General features: G+C 44.1%; 1 protein-coding gene across 2 annotated transcripts in view; it reads left to right on the top strand.

The window, feature by feature from the left end:
- mlpha (melanophilin a) overlaps nt 1–24239 on the top strand; it is a 267636-nt gene that overhangs the window by 107571 nt on the left and 135826 nt on the right. For both annotated transcript variants that reach the window (XM_034179775.1, XM_034179785.1), the window contains exon 11: nt 15060–15230. In XM_034179775.1, the coding sequence (XP_034035666.1) occupies nt 15060–15230 (171 nt within the window). The remainder of the gene's footprint in view (nt 1–15059; nt 15231–24239) is intronic.

The raw sequence follows: 24239 nt of genomic DNA, 5'->3' as shown, positions 1-24239 counted from the left end.
TTATACCGACGACGCCATTTGCCTGATGATTTTGATCTTTTTGGTTCTCTGGGACTGCCTCTCTGTGTACCGGACCCCACTAAGTAATTCGGTAAACGCCTCTTTGATCCAGAGCTACTGTGTCGAGTCCCGCATTTGTCTCCAGTCTACTCTGTTCGACAAACCTGACAGAACGATCAGGCCAACGACAGAGTCAGCAGACTCAAACCCGTTCCAGTCGGAGGTTTGTGACCATAGCCGCCAGCTAGTGGAACAAGAGGATCGCCTCACGGCATTAAGTGTCGGTATCACTGACCTCGCCAAGAGGCAGGACCCCTTCATGACCTCTGTGAGCACACAGATCGACCAGCTAGTAGCTATCTTAACACATCAGGCTTCATCCGCCTCAGCCTCCACCAACCCACCACTTCCGGGACCAAGTGCTACCCCGCTGGCACCTACAGCTGCCCCTACTGTCTACAACCATCTGTCTCGACCAGAGCATTTCTCCGGAGATTCAAAGTCTTTCCTCACCCAGTGCGACCTTCACTTTCAGTTAATGTCAGCAATGTTTCCGTCTGACAGGATGAAGATAGCATTCATAATAACTCACCTGACCGGCCAGGCAGCGGCATGGGCTTTGGCAGAGTGGAGCAGGCACTCTCCAGCATGTGACTCTCTCCAGGTGTTCAAGACAACACTCCTCCAAGTTTTCTAGCATACATCACCAGGCTGAGAGTCAGCCCATTCCCTGATGCGGCTTTACCCATCAACTTTCGCATCCTGGTGGCTAAGAGCGAGTGGAACCCGGCGGCGCTCTATGATGTGTTCTTCCAAGGCCTTTCGATGCAGATCCAGGATCAGTTTTTCACGATCAATCTCCCGGAGCAGCTGGATGAACTCATAGCGCTATTTATCCGCACTGACTGCCGGCTCATGGACTGGCCTTGACGTCACATGTGCCTCGCAGCCCAGTGCTCGGAGACACCCCCTGCTCATCACGCCGGGACCTCCTCCACCAGCTCCAGCTCCAGCTCTGGCTCTTCTCGTCCATCTGCAGAGGAAACCATGCAGCTGGGTCATACTCGGCTGACCACTAAGATGCGGCAGCGCCAAAGAGACCAGGGTCTGTGCTTCCAGGGGTGCCCCCGTGCAGTCACAACTGGTACGAGGGGTGAGTCAAAATTCCATTTCTTCAGTTACTCCCCAAAACGTGATCATGGCCAGCTTTATCTCCGATCATTTGTCCTGTTCTGTACCGGTATTTATGGACTCTGGTTCAGACGCTAATTTACTGCAATCCTCTCTCACTAGGTCCCTATGCCTTAAGCTGTATCACATCTCACGTCCACTGGCAATGCATACCATTGATGGCCATGAGCACGGTCACATCACTTACTGCACCCAGTCGGTTCAGCTGATTACAGTGGTCCCTCGCTATATCACGGTTCACCTTTCGTGGCCTCGCAGTTTTGCAAATTTTTTTAGTGCAATTTTGCATGCTTTTTTTTTTTTTTAACAGCGCATTGTGTTCTGCATCCTTATCAGGCGGGCTGGTCGCGGCACCAGTCGGCACCACCGCGATTGCTCTCACTGCCTCCGATGCGCTTCCTGCGTGCTCAGTAAATGCAGCAGCGGGCCACTCACACCGCCCTCCTGTCTGCTGTGTGGGGCTGCGTCAAATCAATCAATCAATCAATCAATTTTTTTTATATAGCGCCAAATCACAACAAACAGTTGCCCCAAGGCGCTTTATATTGTAAGGCAAGGCCATACAATAATTATGTAAAACCCCAACGGTCAAAACGACCCCCTGTGAGCAAGCACTTGGCTACAGTGGGAAGGAAAAACTCCCTTTTAACAGGAAGAAACCTCCAGCAGAACCAGGCTCAGGGAGGGGCAGTCTTCTGCTGGGACTGGTTGGGGCTGAGGGAGAGAACCAGGAAAAAGACATGCTGTGGAGGGGAGCAGAGATCGATCACTAATGATTAAATGCAGAGTGGTGCATACAGAGCAAAAAGAGAAAGAAACACTCAGTGCATCATGGGAACCCCCCAGCAGTCTACGTCTATAGCAGCATAACTAAGGGATGGTTCAGGGTCACCTGATCCAGCCCTAACTATAAGCTTTAGCAAAAAGGAAAGTTTTAAGCCTAATCTTAAAAGTAGAGAGGGTGTCTGTCTCCCTGATCTGAATTGGGAGCTGGTTCCACAGGAGAGGAGCCTGAAAGCTGAAGGCTCTGCCTCCCATTCTACTCTTACAAACCCTAGGAACTACAAGTAAGCCTGCAGTCTGAGAGCGAAGCGCTTTATTGGGGTGATATGGTACTACGAGGTCCCTAAGATAAGATGGGACCTGATTATTCAAAACCTTATAAGTAAGAAGAAGAATTTTAAATTCTATTCTAGAATTAACAGGAAGCCAATGAAGAGAGGCCAATATGGGTGAGATATGCTCTCTCCTTCTAGTCCCCGTCAGTACTCTAGCTGCAGCATTTTGAATTAACTGAAGGCTTTTTAGGGAACTTTTAGGACAACCTGATAATAATGAATTACAATAGTCCAGCCTAGAGGAAATAAATACATGAATTAGTTTTTCAGCATCACTCTGAGACAAGACCTTTATGATTTTAGAGATATTGCGTAAATGCAAAAAAGCAGTCCTACATATTTGTTTAATATGCGCTTTGAATGACATATCCTGATCAAAAATGACTCCAAGATTTCTCACAGTATTACTAGAGCTCAGGGTAATGCCATCCAGAGTAAGGATCTGGTTAGACACCATGTTTCTAAGATTTGTGGGGCCAAGTACAATAACTTCAGTTTTATCTGAGTTTAAAAGCAGGAAATTAGAGGTCATCCATGTCTTTATGTCTGTAAGACAATCCTGCAGTTTAGCTAATTGGTGTGTGTCCTCTGGCTTCATGGATAGATAAAGCTGGGTATCATCTGCGTAACAATGAAAATTTAAGCAATACCGTCTAATAATACTGCCTAAGGGAAGCATGTATAAAGTGAATAAAATTGGTCCTAGCACAGAACCTTGTGGAACTCCATAATTAACTTTAGTCTGTGAAGAAGATTCCCCATTTACATGAACAAATTGTAATCTATTAGACAAATATGATTCAAACCACCGCAGCGCAGTGCCTTTAATACCTACGGCATGCTCTAATCTCTGTAATAAAATTTTATGGTCAACAGTATCAAAAGCAGCACTGAGGTCTAACAGAACAAGCACAGAGATGAGTCCACGTCTGAGGCCATAAGAAGATCATTTGTAACCTTCACTAATGCTGTTTCTGTACTATGATGAATTCTAAAACCTGACTGAAACTCTTCAAATAGACCATTCCTCTGCAGATGATCAGTTAGCTGTTTTACAACTACCCTTTCAAGAATTTTTGAGAGAAAAGGAAGGTTGGAGATTGGCCTATAATTAGCTAAGATAGCTGGGTCAAGTGATGGCTTTTTAAGTAATGGTTTAATTACTGCCACCTTAAAAGCCTGTGGTACATAGCCAAATAACAAAGATAGATTGATCATATTTAAGATCGAAGCATTAAATAATGGTAGGGCTTCCTTGAGCAGCCTGGTAGGAATGGGGTCTAATAAACATGTTGATGGTTTGGATGAAGTAACTAATGAAAATAACTCAGAACAATCGGAGAGAAAGAGTCTAACCAAATACCGGCATCACTGAAAGCAGCCAAAGATAACGATACGTCTTTGGGATGGTTATGAGTAATTTTTTCTCTAATAGTTAAAATTTTGTTAGCAAAGAAAGTCATGAAGTCATTACTAGTTAAAGTTAATGGAATACTCAGCTCAATAGAGCTCTGACTCTTTGTCAGCCTGGCTACAGTGCTGAAAAGAAACCTGGGGTTGTTCTTATTTTCTTCAATTAGTGATGAGTAGAAAGATGTCCTAGCTTTACGGAGGGCTTTTTTATAGAGCAACAGACTCTTTTTCCAGGCTAAGTGAAGATCTTCTAAATTAGTGAGACGCCATTTCCTCTCCAACCTACGGGTTATCTGCTTTAAGCTACGAGTTTGTGAGTTATACCACAGAGTCAGGCACTTCTGATTTAAAGCTCTCTTTTTTAGAGGAGCTACAGCATCCAAAGTTGTCTTCAATGAGGATGTAAAACTATTGACGAGATACTCTATCTCACTTACAGAGTTTAGGTAGCTACTCTGCACTGTGTTGGTATATGGCATTAGAAAACATAAAGAAGGAATCATATCCTTAAACCTAGTTACAGCGCTTTCTGAAAGACTTCTAGTGTAATGAAACTTATTCCCCACTGCTGGGTAGTCCATCAGAGTCAAATCTGGCAACAAGTCCAGAGACTACGCTCGCTGTTTTGATGCGGATGTTGACTGCAGCTGCAGAGCTCCGTGGCCACCGAGAGAGGACTTGGATTCTTTGCAGGTCCCGCATCCGTACCTCCGGAGGCAGTGAGCGAAGGGAGAGTTCTGTGTGTGTCTGTTTATAATCTTCTTGCCCAGAAGAAAAAAAGAGAGTGTTTACACAAGAGAGAAAAGTCAGAAAATGTTAATGCCTGTTTGAGAAAAGTGTATAAAGTGTGTAGTGAGGGGTTTTACAGCCTTAAAACATCTATAATAATTGCAAAAAATAGCGCTGACTATGTCGTGGATTTCACTTATCGTGGGTTATTGCATTTCAGAGCTTCTAGAATTCGAAATATTTTCGTGTGGGTGGTGTTGGGGGTAATTTTGGGTTACAGGTCTTTCATCCCTGAACATGTCAATCGTGAGTCACTTTTGTGCAGATTAAAGTCACTAACTGGGACTCCTGTCTTGTTGGGAGAAAGAAACAAGACTCGTCCTCCGTTCTGTTCACACAGCTCCAAACGCTGCGCGGCTCTCTGACAAGTCAAGTTAGAACAATAGAGTCCAGTCAGAATTAATAACTTAAAAGTGAAACGCTGTAAAGTAAACGCTGTTTAATTCAAATGACACCTCTTTCCAAATCTTGGAAAACAAACAAACTGCAATCAATCAAAATGTTTTTTACTCCCAAAATGAGACGTCCTGCGCTGACGTGCAGCAGCCGGCTGAGTTCAGCTCAGAGGTACGGAGAGACATTCATGCCAAAGTGTCTGAAAGGAAATGCTTCTGACAAAAACTACAGATTTTATTTATTTTTATTAGGGTTGTTATAAATAACACGTTAACTATTTGCGTTATTTTTTGCCCTGTAATGTGATAAAATAAATTGATCGCAAAGATTAATAAAAAAAATGCCCCTTCACTTTGCAGTACCACACGGTAAGTCAGTGGGGGCAGCATTACGCCCACGTCCAGTGTGCCACCAGAAAGAAGAAGAAGTAGCTATTTCCTGTGTTTATGCGCTGCTAGTGCTACGTCAAGTTAGCGATGGAAAATAAAAAAGACACGCTGTTAAATGGAAAATTTCGCTTTAAGATACAACCAGATGGTGCTTTGGACAAGACAAAAGGGATATGTGTGCTTTGCAAAGGTGAATTCAATTACCACCGAAGCACTACATCACTCGCATATCACCTCAAGCCGAGGCATCCTGGTGTCGCTGACCGCAGAGGGAGGCGGCTTTCCAGAGGGAGGCGGGACCCTTTCCAGGCAAGCCAAAAACAACAGAAGCTATTCATTGTTGGGTCGCTAAAAATTGTCGCCCCAAAAATGTTGTTGAAGATGCAGATCTGAGGGATTTGATTTGAGAGGCATCTGGGGACTCCTCTTACCATTTACCCGCTAGGCAACCCGTAATGTCCAGAATAGAGACTCTGTACGAAAACGAGAAAGCAAAACGGCAAAGCATGTTAGAGAAAGCCCCCTTCATTGCTCTCACGGGAGATCATTGGACTTCTGTTAACAATGATAACTATTTGGGTGTCACAGCTCACTTTATTGATGACAACTGGTGTCTACAATCCTTTGCATTAACAGTGAGTAAGTCAAACAAGCGCCACTGTGCAGAAGTATGTGCACAACACTTTCAGGCTGTTGCTCAAGAATGGAACACAGAGACAAAATTAACGACACTTGGGACAGACACTGCTCGGAACATGACAGCAGCTGTAAGACTACTTCCATATGAACATCTGCCTTGCACTGCACACGCTCTACAATGTGCAATAACAGTGTCACTACGTGACAGCGGATTTGATGCTGTTTTAGCCAAATGCAGAAAAATTGTCAGTCATTTCAAGCACAACCCATCTAATGCACGAGAGTTGAATGAACATACAAAAAGAAGAACCCCTGATTCAAGACGTACCCACTAGATGGAACTCCACTTTACACATGATCAAAAGGATCCAACAAAACAAAGCACCAATAGAGACAACCCTAACCCTAACCCTGTCCCAGCAGAAGGGCAACGTGTCCATGCCAAATGAGTCTGAACTGGCAAAGCTGAAGAAGTTGGAGGAGCTACTTGAACCATGCAGGTGTGTTTTATTACAGTTTCAGTGTATTGTATTTGTATTTGATTTGTAATTAAATTAATTATTTGTAAGTTAATTATATTGAACAATTAAATTATGTAAAAAATAGACAAAAGTGTGTGTGTGTGTGTGTGTGTGTGTGTGTGTGTGTGTGTGTGTGTGTGTGTGTGTGTGTGTCCTCAATTGAAGTTTGTCTATTGAATTAATACTGTTATTTTATGTCTGTTTTCACAGGTATGTCACTGAAACTTTGGGTGGGCAGCACTACATCTCCTGTTCTGTGGTTTTGCCAGCCTTCTGCCACTTGTTCAGAGTCATGGAGCCATCAGATGATGATACTGTCAACATCATAAAATTCAAAAAAGCTTTTTCTGAAGACCTGGCTCAAAGAAAGGAGAACTCCAATCTCACTTGGCTCAAGATTGCTACTGCACTTGATCCCAGGTTTAAGGATTTAAAATGCCTGCCTAAACCTGACAGAGGTGAAGTGTGGAATTCCTTAAGCACCCTCCTCAGAGATGATGGTAATGTCCAGGTCCAGGGTGCGGAAACAACAGGGTGTGAAACTACAGAGGAATCACCACTAAAGAAGAGGAGAATGTCCATCTTTTTGGTTGCATCATCTGATTCTGAGCTGAGTCCATTCAAACTTCAATCAATCAATCAATCAATTTTTTTTATATAGCGCCAAATCACAACAAACAGTTGCCCCAAGGCGCTTTATATTGTAAAGCAAAAGCCATACAATAATTCCAGAAAAACCCCAACGGTCAAAACGACCCCCTGTGAGCAAGCACTTGGCTACAGTGGGAAGGAAAAACTCCCTTTTAACAGGAAGAAACCTCCAGCAGAACCAGGCTCAGGGAGGGGCAGTCTTCTGCTGGGACTGGTTGGGGCTGAGGGAGAGAACCAGGAAAAAGACATGCTGTGGAAGGGAGCAGAGATCGATCACTAATGATTAAATGCAGAGTGGTGCATACAGAGCAAAAAGAGAAAGAAACAGTGCATCATGGGAACCCCCCAGCAGTCTACGTCTATAGCAGCATAACTAAGGGATGGTTCAGGGTCACCTGATCCAGCCCTAACTATAAGCTTTAGCAAAAAGGAAAGTTTAAGCCTAATCTTAAAAGTAGAGAGGGTGTCTGTCTCCCTGATCTGAATTGGGAGCTGGTTCCACAGGAGAGGAGCCTGAAAGCTGAAGGCTCTGCCTCCCATTCTACTCTTACAAACCCTAGGAACTACAAGTAAGCCTGCAGTCTGAGAGCGAAGCGCTCTAATGGGGTGATATGGTACTATGAGGTCCCTAAGATAAGATGGGACCTGATTATTCAAAACCTTATAAGTAAGAAGAAGAATTTTAAATTCTATTCTAGAATTAACAGGAAGCCAATGAAGAGAGGCCAATATGGGTCCAAACTTCATTGGACCACTACAAATCAGAATCCAAAAGGGACCCGGATCAGTGCCCGCTGGAGTGGTGGTCAAAAAGAAAGGACTCATACCCTTGACTAGCACATCTTGCCCGCAAATATCTCACATCACCTGCCACCACTGTGCCCTGTCAGAGGTTATTCTCCCTCTCTGGCCACATTCTTCAGAAAAAGAGAGCTGCTCTCTCTTCTACAAATGTTGAGAGACTGGTGTGTCTGAGTAGTTGGCTGAATGTAAAGGAGGAGTAGACTTGGTTTCCAAACTTAAACTAAAATGTTTTGCAAGGTTATAAATTGCACTAATGCACATGTTCTAAATCAAAAGATGAATGTATCACCAATGCACTTTTGTTAAGCTTTTCAGGTAAGCTGTAGTATGTAATTTCACTTATTTAAAGTTACGTGTTTGCCAGAGGAAAGAGATGATCTGAGGTTAGAAGATGTTGTAAATTTGCAAAAGAAGCCAGTTTCAAGTTCATGTCACAGCTTTTAAGTATGACAAAAACAAACAAATAAACTAAGCCCCCTTTGTGAAACTAATGACTTTGTGTATTTATTATAACTTGATTTAAAATTAGATTAATCGTGATTAATCGCTATTAATTTTTTTCCAAATTTGCGATTAATTAGTTAATTTTAATTAACAGCCCTAATTTTTATTTAGGTCCAGAGATCAAGGATCCAGTGACCAATTTCATATTTATTTACTTTAAGATTCAATAAAATATTGACATAGAAAACCTGTAAAGCCTACTTTTAGTACACAGAAAATTCACAAGAGGTATCAATAAGGAAATCAATAAGGAATCAGATTGATAAGAGGAATCAATACCGATAAAATCTTATCAATACCCATCCCTAGTCAGATTCAGATGATGATGGTTCTAAAATGTTTCAAACCTCCAGGTTCTGATGTGGCATGAATCCAATGAATAGAATTTCTTCTTCAATTTTTTTTCCCAGTTCTCCAAAAGAAAACGTATTCATCATTTAGTCCAAATTTAGGACTTTCTGCAATCAAGACTTTCAGTTTCACAGGCAAGTTCAAATGTGTGCAGAAACATCAGCTGATGTTATCACGCTGTCCATGGTGCTGATCTGAGCTCAGCACCATGGACAGCGTTTAGTTATGACTGTACAGATGTTGCATGATGTTTCCTCACTAACCGTCTGCTTCATTAACATGTGCCGTTTGAGATCTGCCCGACATCACCACTAATATCTCTCAGACATCTCTTCAGTTATCACACTCTCACAAGCCAAAATAAGAGATCAAACAGGACACAAAGCAACTGATCAGCCAATCGGGAATCACCTATGTTCACACTTAGACATAAAGTCAGGGAGTGAGGGCTGGTGACACAAAGACCACACGACAGAACCAGCTTGGTTCCTGGATGGCAACCACCCAAGGAGACAACTGGTCCCCCCACCCCCAAAGTAACCATCTGTCTGCTGCAGCCAGGTGAAATGTGGGCGTGCCCTGGACATTCTCAGCTGCTGGCGTCCTCAACACTGAGGCACCCACATGCTGGATCATGTCCAGAGAAACTCACCACATGGACTACACATGGTGACTCATGTTCCATGATAACGTCAGTGGTCCTCCTCTTCTGCACTTAAGACATAATATTTAATATTCTGTTAATATTCTGCATCATGCAGTTTCAAAGGAATTCATTTAAAGCTGAAAAAGGAATTCGGGTGCTCACAAGATCAAAATCCGTTCGATTTCATTTGATATGTTTAGATGTTCAATGAACTCATGCTGCAGTGGATCCAGAAAGTCTTCACAGCACTTCACATTTCCACAATTTGTTATGGTACAGCCTTCCAAAATGGAATCAATTCATTTTTTTTCCCTCATAATTCAACACATAGCACCCATAATGACAACATGAATAATGTTTTCTTTGAGACTTTGGCAAATTTGTTAAAAAAAACAACAACAACAAAACATAAGTACTCGTATTGACAGTCTTTGACATAAATCTTTGACATAAATCTCTAAATTGACTCTAAATTGAGCTCAGGTGTCTCCTGTTTCCACTCATCCTCCTTGAGATGTTTCTACAGCTTAACTGGAGTCCACCTGGGGTAAATTCAGTTGATTGGACATGATTTGAAAAGACACACACCTGTCTACATATAAGGTCCCACAGTTGACAGTCAGAGCACAAACCAAGCATGAAGTCAAAGGAATTGTCTCTAGACCTCTAAGACAGGATTGTCTGGAGGCACAAATCTAGGGAAGTGTACAGAAACATTTCTGCTGCTTTGAAGGTCCCAATGAGCACAGTGGCCTCCATCATCTGTAAATGGAAGAAGTTCAGATCCACCAGGACTCTTCCTAGAGCTGGCCGCCCGTCTAAACTGAGCGATTGGTGGAGAAGGACCTTAGTCAGGGACGTGACCATGAACCCGATGGTCACTCTGTCACAGCTCCAGCAATCCTCTGTGGAGAGAGGAGAACCTTCCAGAAGGACAACCATCTCTGCAGCAATCCACCAATCAGGCCTGTATGGTAGACTGTCCAGACAGAAGCCACTTCTTAGTAAAAGGCACATGGCAGCCCACCTGGAGTTTGACAAAAGGCACCTGAAGGACTCTCAGACCAGGAGAAACAAAATTCTCTGGTCTGATGAGACAAAGATTGAACTCTTTGGTGTCATGTTTGGAGGAAACCAGGCACCATCCCTACAGTGAAGCATGGTGGTGGCAACATCATGCTGTGGGGATGTTTTCACCAAAAACACTGATGCTCACCAAAATGTGTTTGGCTTTGCCGCCAATGTCCAGCATGAAGGTTTTGGCACTTGTTTACAGAACACAAAAGGGCCACGACAGAGGAGGGGGCTCTAGTGGTCCTCTGTATGTGTCATGATGAATAAAAATGTAATCCACTGACTGCAGGCGTGGGGGCATGTATGTGTTGTGTAGTCAGCACCGGTCCAAAAAGTTGAAGTTTGTTCTGAAGGTTGCCCTTTTGGTGGGTTGCTGACCAGGGGGCTATGGTGTTGGGGACAAAACCCCCAGGGACCCGTAGTGGTTGACCATAAAGTAGCTCTGCCGATGGGGACTGGAGGTGCTCCTTGGGGGCAGTTCGCAGGTCCAGCATGACCCATGGGAGACTGTCTAGCCAACCACTGTCAGTTAATTCAGCGCATAGAGTGGCTTTCATGAAATGATAGAAGCACTCACACAATCCATTGGCTTGGGGATGATATGCCGCGGTCCAGTGGAGTTTGACCCCTAGGCTGTTGGTGATCGTGTTCCATAGTTCCGGCGTGAACTGTGAGCCCCTGTCTGAACAAAGGTCCGCCAGGGTTCCAAAACGAGCGACCCATGTACCAATGAACACTCAGGCCATCTCGCTGTTGATGTGGATGTCAGCGGTACCGCCTCCGGCCACCGAGTGGTTCTGTTCACCATGGTGAGGAGGTGTGTAAATCCTGAGGAGGGGGGAAGGGGTCCCACAAGGTCCACAATAACATGGTCGAACCGCCATTCAGGTACTGGGAAGTGTGTCAGGGGAGCCTTGATGTGTCTGTGAACTTTGGAGCACTGGCTGGTGCCACAAGAGATCGCCCCTGAAGTCCTTTTTGAGTCCGTGCCAGACGAACCTCACTGCCACGTGCCGTTGTGATGTTTTCACTCCGGGGTTGGAAAGGCTGTACACAGTGTTGAAGACACGCCGCTTTCATGTGGTGGGGAGGACTGGCTGTGGCTACCCTGTGGAGACATCACAGAGCAGTTTGGTATCGCCCTCACCGAATGTGATGTCTGTAAGATGTAATCCGGTGGTCGCCGATTTGAGTGCCTGCACAATTGGAAAAGTCCTGTATGGGGTAGCGGTCTGGTGTTGTGATGTTGTTGAGTTGGTGGTAGTCACAGCATGGGCGCCACCTGCTGCCAGGTTTTGGCACCATGTGGAGCACAGGACCAGAAAGGAATTAGTTTTCTCACAAGTTGAGGCAACTTAATGGTACGTGACTGGATGCCACACCCACACAATATAATGCTACCCGACGCCAATTTGATTCCTGCTGTGCTCCATTGTTGCCGAGCTATAAATCACACAGGATTGTTGTTGAATTTTTTATACCATGTACACAATGCAGTAAAACTACACCGCTCAAAGAGCACATTTCAACAATTAAAAGAAAAAAAAAATGCTCATTGCCGCCTGGCTACAGCTCATCGCGCTTACCTCAAGTTCTCTCACGATTGTGTTGAATAAAGTCCATATGTCCTGCTCACGGACTGATTGCTAGAGACAGGACATGTCCACATCCAGTATAACTCCATCTCCACGTCCACTCACGGATGGTTGGCGCGTGTGCGAACGCCGGCTGCAGCTCCGCGGTCACAGGAAGAAATATAATGAATGAATGAATGAATGAATGAGAGATTTATTGTCATTGTCATCACAAATGCAACAACGAAACATTTGGTGAACTGGTCAGCAGAAAGACACAGCATTCTCTACTGCCAAAACAGCCCTGGCTTCTGCGACAATGCTGGCACAGCCATCGCATAAACTAGAAGAGAAATCAGAGTGCACATCTGCAGCTCTGCACAAAAAGAAATATAAACTAGAAGAGAAATCAGAGCGCACATCTGCAGCTCTGCACAAAAAGAAATATAAACTAGAAGAGAAATCAGAGCGCACATCTGCAGCTCTGCACAAAAAGAAATATAAACTAGAAGAGAAATCAGAGCGCACATCTGCAGCTCTGCACAAAAAGAAATATAAACTACAAGAGAAATCAGAGCGCACATCTGCAGCTCTGCACAAAAAGAAATATAAACTACAAGAGAAATCAGAGCGCACACCTGCAGCTCTGCACAAAAAGAAATATAAATACAAGAGAAATCAGAGCGCACACCTGCAGCTCTGCACAAAAAGAAATATAAACTACAAGAGAAATCAGAGCGCACATCTGCAGCTCTGCACAAAAAGAAATATAAACTACAAGAGAAATCAGAGCGCACATCTGCAGCTCTGCACAAAAAGAAATATAAACTAGAAGAGAAATCAGAGCGCACACCTGCAGCTCTGCACAAAAAGAAATATAAACTAGAAGAGAAATCAGAGCGCACATCTGCAGCTCTGCACAAAAAGAAATATAAACTACAAGAGAAATCAGAGCGCACACCTGCAGCTCTGCACAAAAAGAAATATAAACTAGAAGAGAAATCAGAGCGCACACCTGCAGCGCTGCACAAAAAGAAATATAAACTAGAAGAGAAATCAGAGCGCACACCTGCAGCTCTGCACAAGAAGAAATATAAACTAGAAGAGAAATCAGAGCGCACACCTGCAGCGCTGCACAAAAAGAAATATAAACTAGAAGAGAAATCAGAGCGCACACCTGCAGCTCTGCACAAGAAGAAATATAAACTAGAAGAGAAATCAGAGCGCACACCTGCAGCTCTGCACAAGAAGAAATATAAACAAGAGAAATCAGAGCGCACACATGCAGCTCTGCACAAAAAGAAATATCAACTAGAAGAGAAATCAGAGCGCACACATGCAGCTCTGCACAAAAAGAAATATAAACAAGAAGAGAAATCAGAGCGCACACATGCAGCTCTGCACAAAAAGAAATATAAACAAGAAGAGAAATCAGAGCGCACACCTGCAGCTCTGCACAAGAAGAAATATAAACAAGAGAAATCAGAGCGCACACCTGCAGCTCTGCACAAAAAGAAATATAAACTAGAAGAGAAATCAGAGCGCACACCTGCAGCTCTGCACAAAAAGAAATATAAACTAGAAGAGAAATCAGAGTGCATTCCTGCAGCTCTGCACAAAAAGAAATATAAACTACAAGATAAATCAGAGCGCACACCTGCAGCTCTGCACAAAAAGAAATATAAACTACAAGAGAAATCAGAGCGCACACCTGCAGCTCTGCACAAGAAGAAATATAAAGTAGAAGAGAAATCAGAGTGCACACCTGCAGCTGCGCACAAGAAGAAATATGAACTAGAAAAGAAAGAAATATAAACTAGAAGAGAAATCAGAGCGCACACCTGCAGCTCTGCACAAGAAGAAATATAAAGTAGAAGAGAAATCAGAGTGCACACCTGCAGCTGCGCACAAGAAGAAATATAAACTAGAAAAGAAAGACATATAAACTAGAAGAGAAATCAGAGCGCACACCTGCAGCTCTGCACAAGAAGAAACATAATGTAGAAGAGAAAAAAATATAAAGTATAACAGAAATCAGAGCGCACCCCTGCTCATTTCACAGTCTGTCTGCAGCTGAGCTGAGCTCCTCAGTGCGCAACTGATGCAGATATTCCTGTGTTATTAGATACGCAGTATATGCAAATTGAAGCAGGCCCGGTGTGAAAGGGGGCTGAAGTCAAAGCTTTCAGAGTGGCACTTGAAAATCCTTTGTGTCGCATTTCACAGAAGCATGTGACTTTGAGCATCATGGTCCACAGAGGTGTGACTAGGCCCTGAGTAAAGCAAGAAAACCAGTGTCATTGCAAGTTATTGCATTTCCTTTTGAACAAGGTTTGAGTCTGCGAACTCTGTACAGGACAGTCCTTTTGTGACCGTCCTTTTGTGTGCGCGTGCATGTTTGCTACAACTTCATGCTTGGTTTGTGCTCTGACTGTTAACTGTGGGACCTTATATGTAGACAGGTGTGTGTCTTTATAAATCATGTCCAATCAACTGAATTTACCTCAGGTGGACTCCAATTAAGCTGTAGAAACATCTCAAGGATGATCAGTGGAAACAGGAGGCAGCTGAGCTCAGTTTTGAGCTTCATGCCAAAAGCTGTGAACACTTATGTACGTCTGATTTCTTAGTTTTTTATTTTTGACAAATTTGCAAAAATCTTAATAAAAATTTTTTTTCACATTGTCATTATGGGGTATTGTGTGTAGAATTTTGATGACTAAAATGAATTTCATCCATTTTGGAATAACTCGAACTCTGTGCTGCTGTTGCAATAAATATTGTCAAACATGAGTTGTCTGCCTGAACTCACTTTGCTGGACAATCTTCTGAACCTGTGAATTCAGAAAGTTTTTAATAAACTACAAAAACCTTCAGCTTGAATCGCTTTTGATGTATTTGAAGAATCAAAAACTGATTTTTTTTTTTAGAATCCAGCCAAAAATCTGATTGGGTGGTGATTTCCAGATGCTAATGTATGTCCTTTACGTGACTTTCAGAAATCTACAGCTGCTGCCCTCTGTGACCTCACCACTGAGGTCCTGAGAACCATTAATGCCACAGAAAATGTGATGGTCGAGTACGGTGTCTCAGAGCCGTCCGACAGACCCCAGCTAGTGGCCGCTGATGCAAAGCAGGCAGATGATGCTTTCAGGGGACTTGAGGAAAATGTAAGCTCCAAACCGAATCCTCCTCACTCCTCACGTCACATCCTCAATGTCCAACTAACCCCGCCTACTGTGTGTCAAACCTGATAACTCCTGTAAGCAGGGTGGGGCAGCAAAACAACCACAACGAAACAAATTAGCCATGTTAGCATCACTAAACAGGTCCACCATGTCATCGCCACAGCACATTATCTTGCGCCCTCAACAGGCCAAAATGAAATCATTTTTCTCAATACAGTGAGAACTTTGCCCATGTTAGCATGTTAATGTTACAACACATGCACTCACTGTGTCATGCTAACATAGAAGCTAGGATTTGCTTCTGTATACATTTTAGCTGGCACATAATTATGCTCAGATAACAGTAGTTTGGCATGAACACAGTAACGATAATCTGCACATTATAGAGGGTTTTCATGTGACGTATCGGTCACGTCATTTTGTGTCCCGCGGCCATTCTGGATTATGACGCGGTGGCCGCTGTGTTACGCTACGTGCATTTGGCGAACAATTGCAGAAGCTTCAACGTTGGTGTGAAGAGGCCTCACGGCACCGTGGCACTGAGAGAGATCCACTGTTACCAGAATTTTATTTTATTCGGCAATAAAATTATATAAGAATACATAAAAATACTGCCGAGGATAATATAAGAACGCTTCCAATACGGATGCTTATTTACATTGTGGTCCTCGAGCACCGAGCTGCTGATCCACAAGCTGCCCTTCCAGCGCCTGGTGAGAGAAATCGCTCAGGACTTCAAGACGACCTCCGCTTTCAGAGCTCCGCTGTGATGCTCTGCAGGAGGCCGGCGAGGCTGATCTGGTCGGCAGCTTCCTAGTTCACAATATCGCAGTGTGACACTGTCAGCCAGTTCGTTACATCACCACTAAATTCACTATCTGGTATAAGATACGGATCCACTGAACCAACTGCTACACATCGATCACGATAAATAGCTTTATCTTGAGGATTTAAAGCATCGTAATAACCGGACAATCTCTTCATTTTTCTATCACGTGCAGCCTCCTTGTAATCCAGAATGGAGACGGCACCTGTCCTGCAGCAAATCGGTCACGTGATTGAAAACCCTCTATAGCATTGTAAAATGTGAAGTAACATAATTATGTGTGGTGTCATAATAACATGACAGTTAGCATCTGATAGCATAATAAAATGTGAGCTAACATGCTAACATGACATTTATCATCTCACAGCAACACGCTAAACACGAAAACAGTTATGCAAGCATTTTAGCTTTGACTTACTAATGACAATGTTAGCACTAGCAGCTTGTGCCAGCATAGCAAAACATGTTAACACAGTATGTGAACATACAAATAAACATCACAATCAGAATTCAGAATCAGAAAGATCTTTACTGTCATTATACATGTGTACATAGGATTCTAAAGATATTTACATTATTGAACATGATAACAATAGCACTAGCATGCTAACACTGACGTATGTTTTCTCATCATCATTAGACAAATGCCAATTAAATAATGTTCTCATGGCCTCAAAAACCAATATCCAATACCAAATACCAAACAATATCGTGAGGCGTCAGAAATCTTATCATGAGGCATCACACACATTATCGTGAGGCGTCAAACATCGTGAGGCATCAGAAACATTATCATGAGGTGTCAGAAACAATATCATGAGGTGTCACAAACATTATCGCGAGGCATCAAACAATATTGTGAGGCGTCAGAAATCTTATCATGAGGGTCACAAACATTATCGTGAGGCATCAGAAATCTTATGAGGCGTCACAAACATTATCATGGGGTGTCACAAACATTATCATGAGGCGTCAAACATTATCGTGAGGCATCAGAAATCTTGTGAGGCATCAAAATAATGATAATGGGGTGTCACAAACATTATCATGAGGCGTCAAACATTATCGTGAGGCATCAGAAATCTTGTGAGGCATCAAAATAATGATAATGGGGTGTCACAAACATTATCATGAGGCATCAAACATTATCGTGAGGCATCAGAAACATTACCGTGAGGTGTCACAAACATTATCATGAGATGTCGGAAATCTTATAGGAGGCATCAGAATTCTTATTGTGAGGTGTCACAAACATTATCATGGGGCGTCACAAACATTATCATGAGGCGTCAGAAATCTTATCATGAGGCATCACAAACATTATTGTGACGCATCAGAAACAATATCATGAGGCGTCAGAAATCTTATCGGAGGCATCAGAAATCTTATCATGAGGGTCACAAACATTATCGTGAGGCATTAAAACATTATTGTGAGGTGTCAGAAACAATATCATGAGGTGTCGTAAATCTTATTGGAGGCATCACAATTCTTATTGTGAGGTGTCACAAACATTGTGAGGCATCACAAACATTATTATGAGGTGTCAGAAACATTATCGTGAGGCATAAGAAATCTTATCGTGAGGTGTCACAAACATTATCATGTGGTGTCAGAAATCTTATCGGAGGTGTCAGAAATCTTATTGTGAGCGTTACAAACATTGTGAAGCGTCACAAACGTTATCGGGAGGCGTCAGAAATCCTATCGGAGGCGTCACAAACTGTTATATGGCTGGGGGGGCCTGGCTGCCTTTTTGTTTCTGTCTTTTGTTTTTCCTTCCAGGTGGCTTGCATTTGGGACTGAGTGGCTGTGTTGCTGAGGTTATCAGGACCTCACCCTGATCACCTGCGGCTCGTCAGGACTCACAGCTGAGGTGCATCTATATGGATTGGAACATGGTGGCATTTAAGACTGGAGTATACAGTGTGTATTTGCCAGAGACTCGACCTTGTGACCAGACGGGTGAGATCGTCGTCTTGGGAGCCATCTCATCATCAGTGGATGCAGAGAACGTCCAGGGTTTGATGCACGGTCTGTGAAAGAGGAGGGGGTGAGGTCTCACGCTCGTCAGCACACTTCCTGAGGTACGTTAGATTTTGTGACTAACATTTATACAGTCAGTAAATGTGGTGTCCCTCACACCTTTTTATATTGAGCTGTACGTTAGTCATGTATCGGCTTCCACTGCAGTGGAGTTTTGTGAACTGGATGTTCCATGCCTGCAGGTTGGGAAGCTGATTAGTAATCAAGCCAGGAAGTGTTTGCTGTTTGTACACCTTTAAGTGTTCTCTCTGTGTGTAGAGTGTGGACTCACATAATGGTTCCTTCTTTCACAGACTCGGTTTGTTGCAGCCACCTGGGGGGTGTCGGCGGGGTCCTTGGGTCCGAACAGCTTCTGGCTCCGGACCGTTAGGGCTGCTGGGAGCGCACCACGCCAGACCGCACTTTCTTTTGTTGTATTTTGTATCACTGTTATGTATTAAATTCAGTTAGCCTTTGTACCGTGCTCTGCTTATTTCATACTGGGTCCTTCAAACGCTGGTCGGTTCTCCGAGCTGCATCCGACACATAACACAAACATTATCATGAGGTGTCACAAACTTTTTCGTGAGGCATCAGAAATCTTATCGTGAGGTGTCACAAACATTATCGTGAGGCATTAAAACATTATTGTGAGGCATCACAAATCTTTTCATGAGGCGTAAGAAATCTTACCATGAGGTGTCACAAACATTATCATGAGGCATCACAAACATTATTGTGAGGCATCAGAAACATTATCATGAGGTGTCAAAAAGATTATTGTGAGGTGTCACAAACATTATCGTGAGGTGTCAGAAATCTTATGAGGTGTCACAAACATTATCATGAGACATCAGAAATGTTATCATGAGCGTCACAAACATTACTGTGAGGCATCACAAACATTATCGCGGGGCATCAGTAATCTTGTCGTGGGGTATCACAAACATTATCGTGAGGTGTCAGAAATCTTATCAGAGGCATCACAAATGTTATCATGAGGCGTCACAAACATTATTGTGAGGTGTCAGAAACAATATTGTGAGGCATCAAACATTATCGTGAGACATCAGAAACATCATTGACTTCAGAAATGTTATCGTGAGGTGTCACAAACATTATCGTGAGGCATCAAAAATCTTTTCATGAGGCATCAGAAATCTTATCATGAGGTGTCACAAACATTATCGTGAGGCATCAGAAGTCTTATGAGGTATCACAAACATCATGGGGTGTCACAAACATTATCGTGAGGCAGCAAACATTATCATGAGGCATCAGAAACATTGTGAGGCGTCAGAAATCTTATCATGAGGCGTAACAAACATTATTGTGAGGTGTCAGAAACAATATCGTGAGGCGTCCGAAATCTTATCATGAGGCATCACAAACATTATGGTGAGGCATCAAACATCATGAGGCATCAGAAACATTATCGTGAGGTGTCAGAAACAATATCATGAGGCGTCACAAACATTATCGTGAGGCATGAAACAATATCGTGAGGCGTCAGAAATCTTATCATGAGGGTCACAAACATTATCTTGAGGCATCAAACATTATCGTGAGGCATCAAACATTACCGTGAGGTGTCACAAACATTATCGTGAGATGTCGTAAATCTTATAGGAGGCATCAGAATTCTTATTGTGAGGTGTCACAAACATTATCATGAGGCATCACAAACATTATTGTGACGCGTCAGAAACAATATCATAAGGCGTCAGAAATCTTATCAGAGGCATCAGAAATCTTATCATGAGGGTCACAAACATTATCGTGAAGCGTCCGAAATCTTATGAGGTGTCACAAACATTATCATGAGGTGTCGTAAATCTTATCGGAGGCATCACAATTCTTATTGTGAGGTGTCACAAACATTGTGAGGTGTCACAAACATTGTGAGGCATCACAAACATTATTATGAGGTGTCAGAAACATTATCGTGAGGCATAAGAAATCTTATCGTGAGGTGTCACAAACATTATCATGTGGTGTCAGAAATCTTATCGGAGGCATCAGAAATGTTGTTGTGAGCATCACAAACATTGTGAAGCGTCACAAACATTATTGGGAGGCATCAGCAATCCTATCGGAGGCGTCACAAACATTATCATGAGGTGTCACAAACTTTTTCATGAGGCATCAGAAATCTTATCGTGAGGTGTCACAAATTACACATTATTGTGAGGCATCAAAAATCTTTTCATGAGGCGTAAGAAATCTTACCATGAGGTGTCACAAACATTATCATAAGGCATCACAAACATTATTGTGAGGCATCAGAAACATTATCATGAGATGTCAAAAAGATTATTGTGAGGTGTCATAAACATTATCGTGAGGTGTCAGAAATCTTATGAGGTGTCATAAACATTATCGTGAGGCATCACAAACATTATCGCGTGGCATCAGAAATCTTGTCGTGGGGTGTCAAAAACATTATTGTGAGGCATCTGAAATCTTATCATGAGGCGTCACAAACATTATTGTGAGGTGTCAAAAACAATATCGTGAGGCATCAAACATTATCGTGAGACATCAGAAATCTTTTCATGAGGCATCAGAAATCTTATCATGAGGTGTCACAAACATTATCGTGAGGCATCAGACGTCTTATGAGGTATCACAGACATTATCATGGGGTGTCACAAACATTATCTTGAGGCAGCAAACATTATCGTGAGGCATCAAACATTATCGTGAGACATCAGAAATCGTATCGTGAGGCATCAGAAATCTTATTGTGAGGTGTCACAAACATTATTATTAGGTGTCACAAACATTATCGAGAGGCATCAGAAACATTGTGCAGCATTAAAAACATTATTGTGAGGCATCAGGAATTTTATTGGAGGTGTCAGAAATCTTATCATGAGGCATCAAAAACATCGTGAGGTGTCACAAACATTATCATGAGGTGTCAGAAATCTTATCAGAGGCATCACAAATGTTATCATGAGGGTCACAAACATTATCGTGAGGCATCTGAAATCTTATCATGAGGCGTCACAAACATTATTGTGAGGTGTCAGAAACAATATCGTGAGGCGTCAAACATTATCGTGAGACATCAGAAACATTATCGTGAGGCATCAGAAATCTTATCGTGAGGTGTCACAAACATTATCGTGAGGCATCAAAAATCTTTTCATGAGGCATCACAAACATTATGGGGTGTCACAAACATTATCGTGAGGCAGCAAACATTATCATGAGGCATCAGAAACATTGTGAGGCGTCAGAAATCTTATCGGAGGCGTCACAAACATTATCATGAGGTGCCACAAACTTTTTCGTGAGGCATCAGAAATCTTATCGTGAGGTGTCACAAACATTATCGTGAGGCATTAAAACATTATTGTGAGGCATCAAAAATCTTTTCATGAGGTGTCAAAAATATTATTGTGAGGTGTCACAAACATTATTGTGAAGTGTCAGAAATCTTATGAGGTGTCATAAACATTATCGTGAGGCATCACAAACATTATCATGAGGCGTCGGGAGGGCGTCGGAGCAACCGGGAGTGACAGCTGTCACTTATCATCAGTACCAGCTGTCACTCACCCACTAATCATCACCATCACCATAAAGGCTGGACTGCAATTCCATCTCCCCGCTGAGAAATTACCCTAAAGGTAACGTCTCTGCTGTATCCATAATGAACAAGAGTCTGATCTCATTTACAGCCGTTTTCCTGCGACGTGTCCTTATCTGCTGTATTGGCGTTTGGTGTGGACTGCGACGGCTTCGCCTCACACCCCAACCAGATAAGTGGTTTTCCAGTGTACGAGTGTGTTATTGGAAGTGGAGGTTCTCCCTCCTTACAGAACACAGACTGAAGAATTACTGTGTGCGCGAACTCACACTCACCTGCATTGTTTTTGTTCTCTCTGCCAGCAGTACCAGATCTGACAGCTGGAGACGGTGGCCACCTGGGGACCTAGGACTTGGCGGCTCCGGTGTTCTTCAAATCCGTTGGTGGTGGAAGCTGTGTGGGATCCAGCTCGTTTCTGGACAGACGTCTCCTATCCTCGAGCCTGCCCACACGTCACTCAACGTATAATTGACTGTTTTTCCAAACCTGTTTTGTCTGTATTCCGTTGTGCACGTCATAACATTAAATTGTTACTGTTTTGGCTTATCCATTGCCCGTTCATTTACGCCCCCTGTTGTGGGTCCGTGTTCCTACACTTTCACAACAGGATTTCTCGGCCAGCGTCATGGATCCCGAGGGGTGTCAACCATCGCTTGAACAGCCAATGGAAGAGCGAGGTGCACAGGCATCAGCAGGAGGCGTGTTAGGTGAGCTGCAGCAAATCTTAACCGCTTTTACTGCTCGGTTGGACTTAGTTACCGAGCAGAACGTTATTCTCAATCGGAGGATGGAGGCTCTCACCGCCCAGGTGGAAGCGCATGCTCAGGGCACTGCTGCAGCACCTCCTCCTGCTGATCGAGTGCCAGAGACAGACATTCCGCTGGTCATTCAATGAACCCCCCCACCGTCCCTTGAAGCATACATAAGCCCTCCGGAGCTGTACGGAGGCTGTGTCGAGACATGCGTGGACTTCTTGATGCAGTGCTCGCTCGTCTTTTCACAGCGTCCCATCATGTATTCGTCAGACGCTAGCTGGGTGGCTTACGTAATAAATTTGCTTCGAGGAGAGGCACGCGCCTGGGCTACGGTGCTCTGGGAGCAAAATTCATGGCTCCTAACGACATATACTGGGTTTGTGAGGGAGTTCAAACAGGTTTTTGATCACCCCAATAGAGGCGAGACTGCTTCGAACGTGCTGCTGTCAATGAGACAGGGGCGTCGGAGCGCAGCCGAGTATGCAGTCGACTTCTGCATCGCGGCTGCGAGGTCCGGCTGGAATAACGTTGCGCTCCGCGCCGCCTTCGTAAATGGACTGTCTCCGGTCCTGAAGGAGCACCTGCTGGCTAAGGACGAACCGCGGGACTTGGATGGGCTTGATCTGGTTATACGATTAGATAACTGATTAGAGGAACATCGTCGGGAGCAGGGCGGGGGGCGTGGCCGGGCACGAGCCGTCCCTCTCTCTTCCGGGTCCGAAAGGGTGCCGCCATCCCCACGCTCCACAGCCAAAGACTCCCGTGTGGCAACAGCTCCCCCTGCTGACGAAGCCATGGACACGAGCAGGGCCAAAGTCAAATCAAATAACAGACAACGGAGGCTGGCCCGTGGGGAGTGTTTTTTCTGTGGCTCGAGTGAGCACCTACAGAGGAACTGCCCCAAGTGGTTAAACGACAACGCCCGTCCTTAGAAACTGGGCTAAGGGTGGGCCATAACACGCACGCGGGGAAACCTCGTAAATCCGCACATATCCCAGTTACGATTCTGAGTGGGGATCTGACCCTTCACGCCCCAGCACTGGTAGACACGGGGTCGGAAGGGAATCTGCTGGACAGCAGATGGGCAAGGGAGGTCGGGCTCCCTCTAGTGGCTCTACCTTCACCTTTGAAGGTACGGGCACTAGATGGCACCCTTCTTCCACTAATCACACACCAGACACAGCCCGTGACGTTGGTTGTGTCTGGTAATCACAGGGAGGAAATTGTGTTTTTTGTAACACTGTCCACCTCCCGTGTGATTTTGGGTTATTCTTAGATGATAATGCACAATCCCTGGATTGATTGGCCATCTGGGGTTGTGGCTCAGTGGAGTGAAACCTGCCACCGGGAATGTCTAGGATCCTCGGTTCCGCCTGGTGTGACAGCTAACGAGGAGGTCAAAGTCCCCCCCCAATCTGACAGCGGTGCCGGAGGAGTACCATGATCTTGCTGACGTTTTCAGCAAAAGATCTGGCACTCACTCTTCCCCCGCACCGACCGTACGATTGCACCATTGATTTGATCCCGGGCGTTGAGTACCCATCCAGCAGGCTGTACAACCTCTCACGTCCGGAACGCGAATCAATGGAGACCTACATCCGGGACTCATTAGCTGCCGGGTTGATCCGGAACTCCACCTCCCCGATGGGTGCAGGTTTCTTTTTTGTGGGTAAGAAGGACGGCGGACTCCGTCCATGCATCGCTTACAGAGGGCTGAACGGAATAACGGTTCGCAACCGATACCCGTTGCCCCTGTTGGATTCGGTGTTCACGCCCCTGCATGGAGC

The sequence above is a fragment of the Thalassophryne amazonica genome, chromosome 1, assembly GCF_902500255.1.
Source record: "Thalassophryne amazonica chromosome 1, fThaAma1.1, whole genome shotgun sequence".
NCBI classification, from domain to species: domain Eukaryota; kingdom Metazoa; phylum Chordata; class Actinopteri; order Batrachoidiformes; family Batrachoididae; genus Thalassophryne; species Thalassophryne amazonica.
The sequence above is the reverse complement of the archived record's forward strand: the minus strand, read 5'-3'. Positions and strand labels throughout refer to the sequence as shown.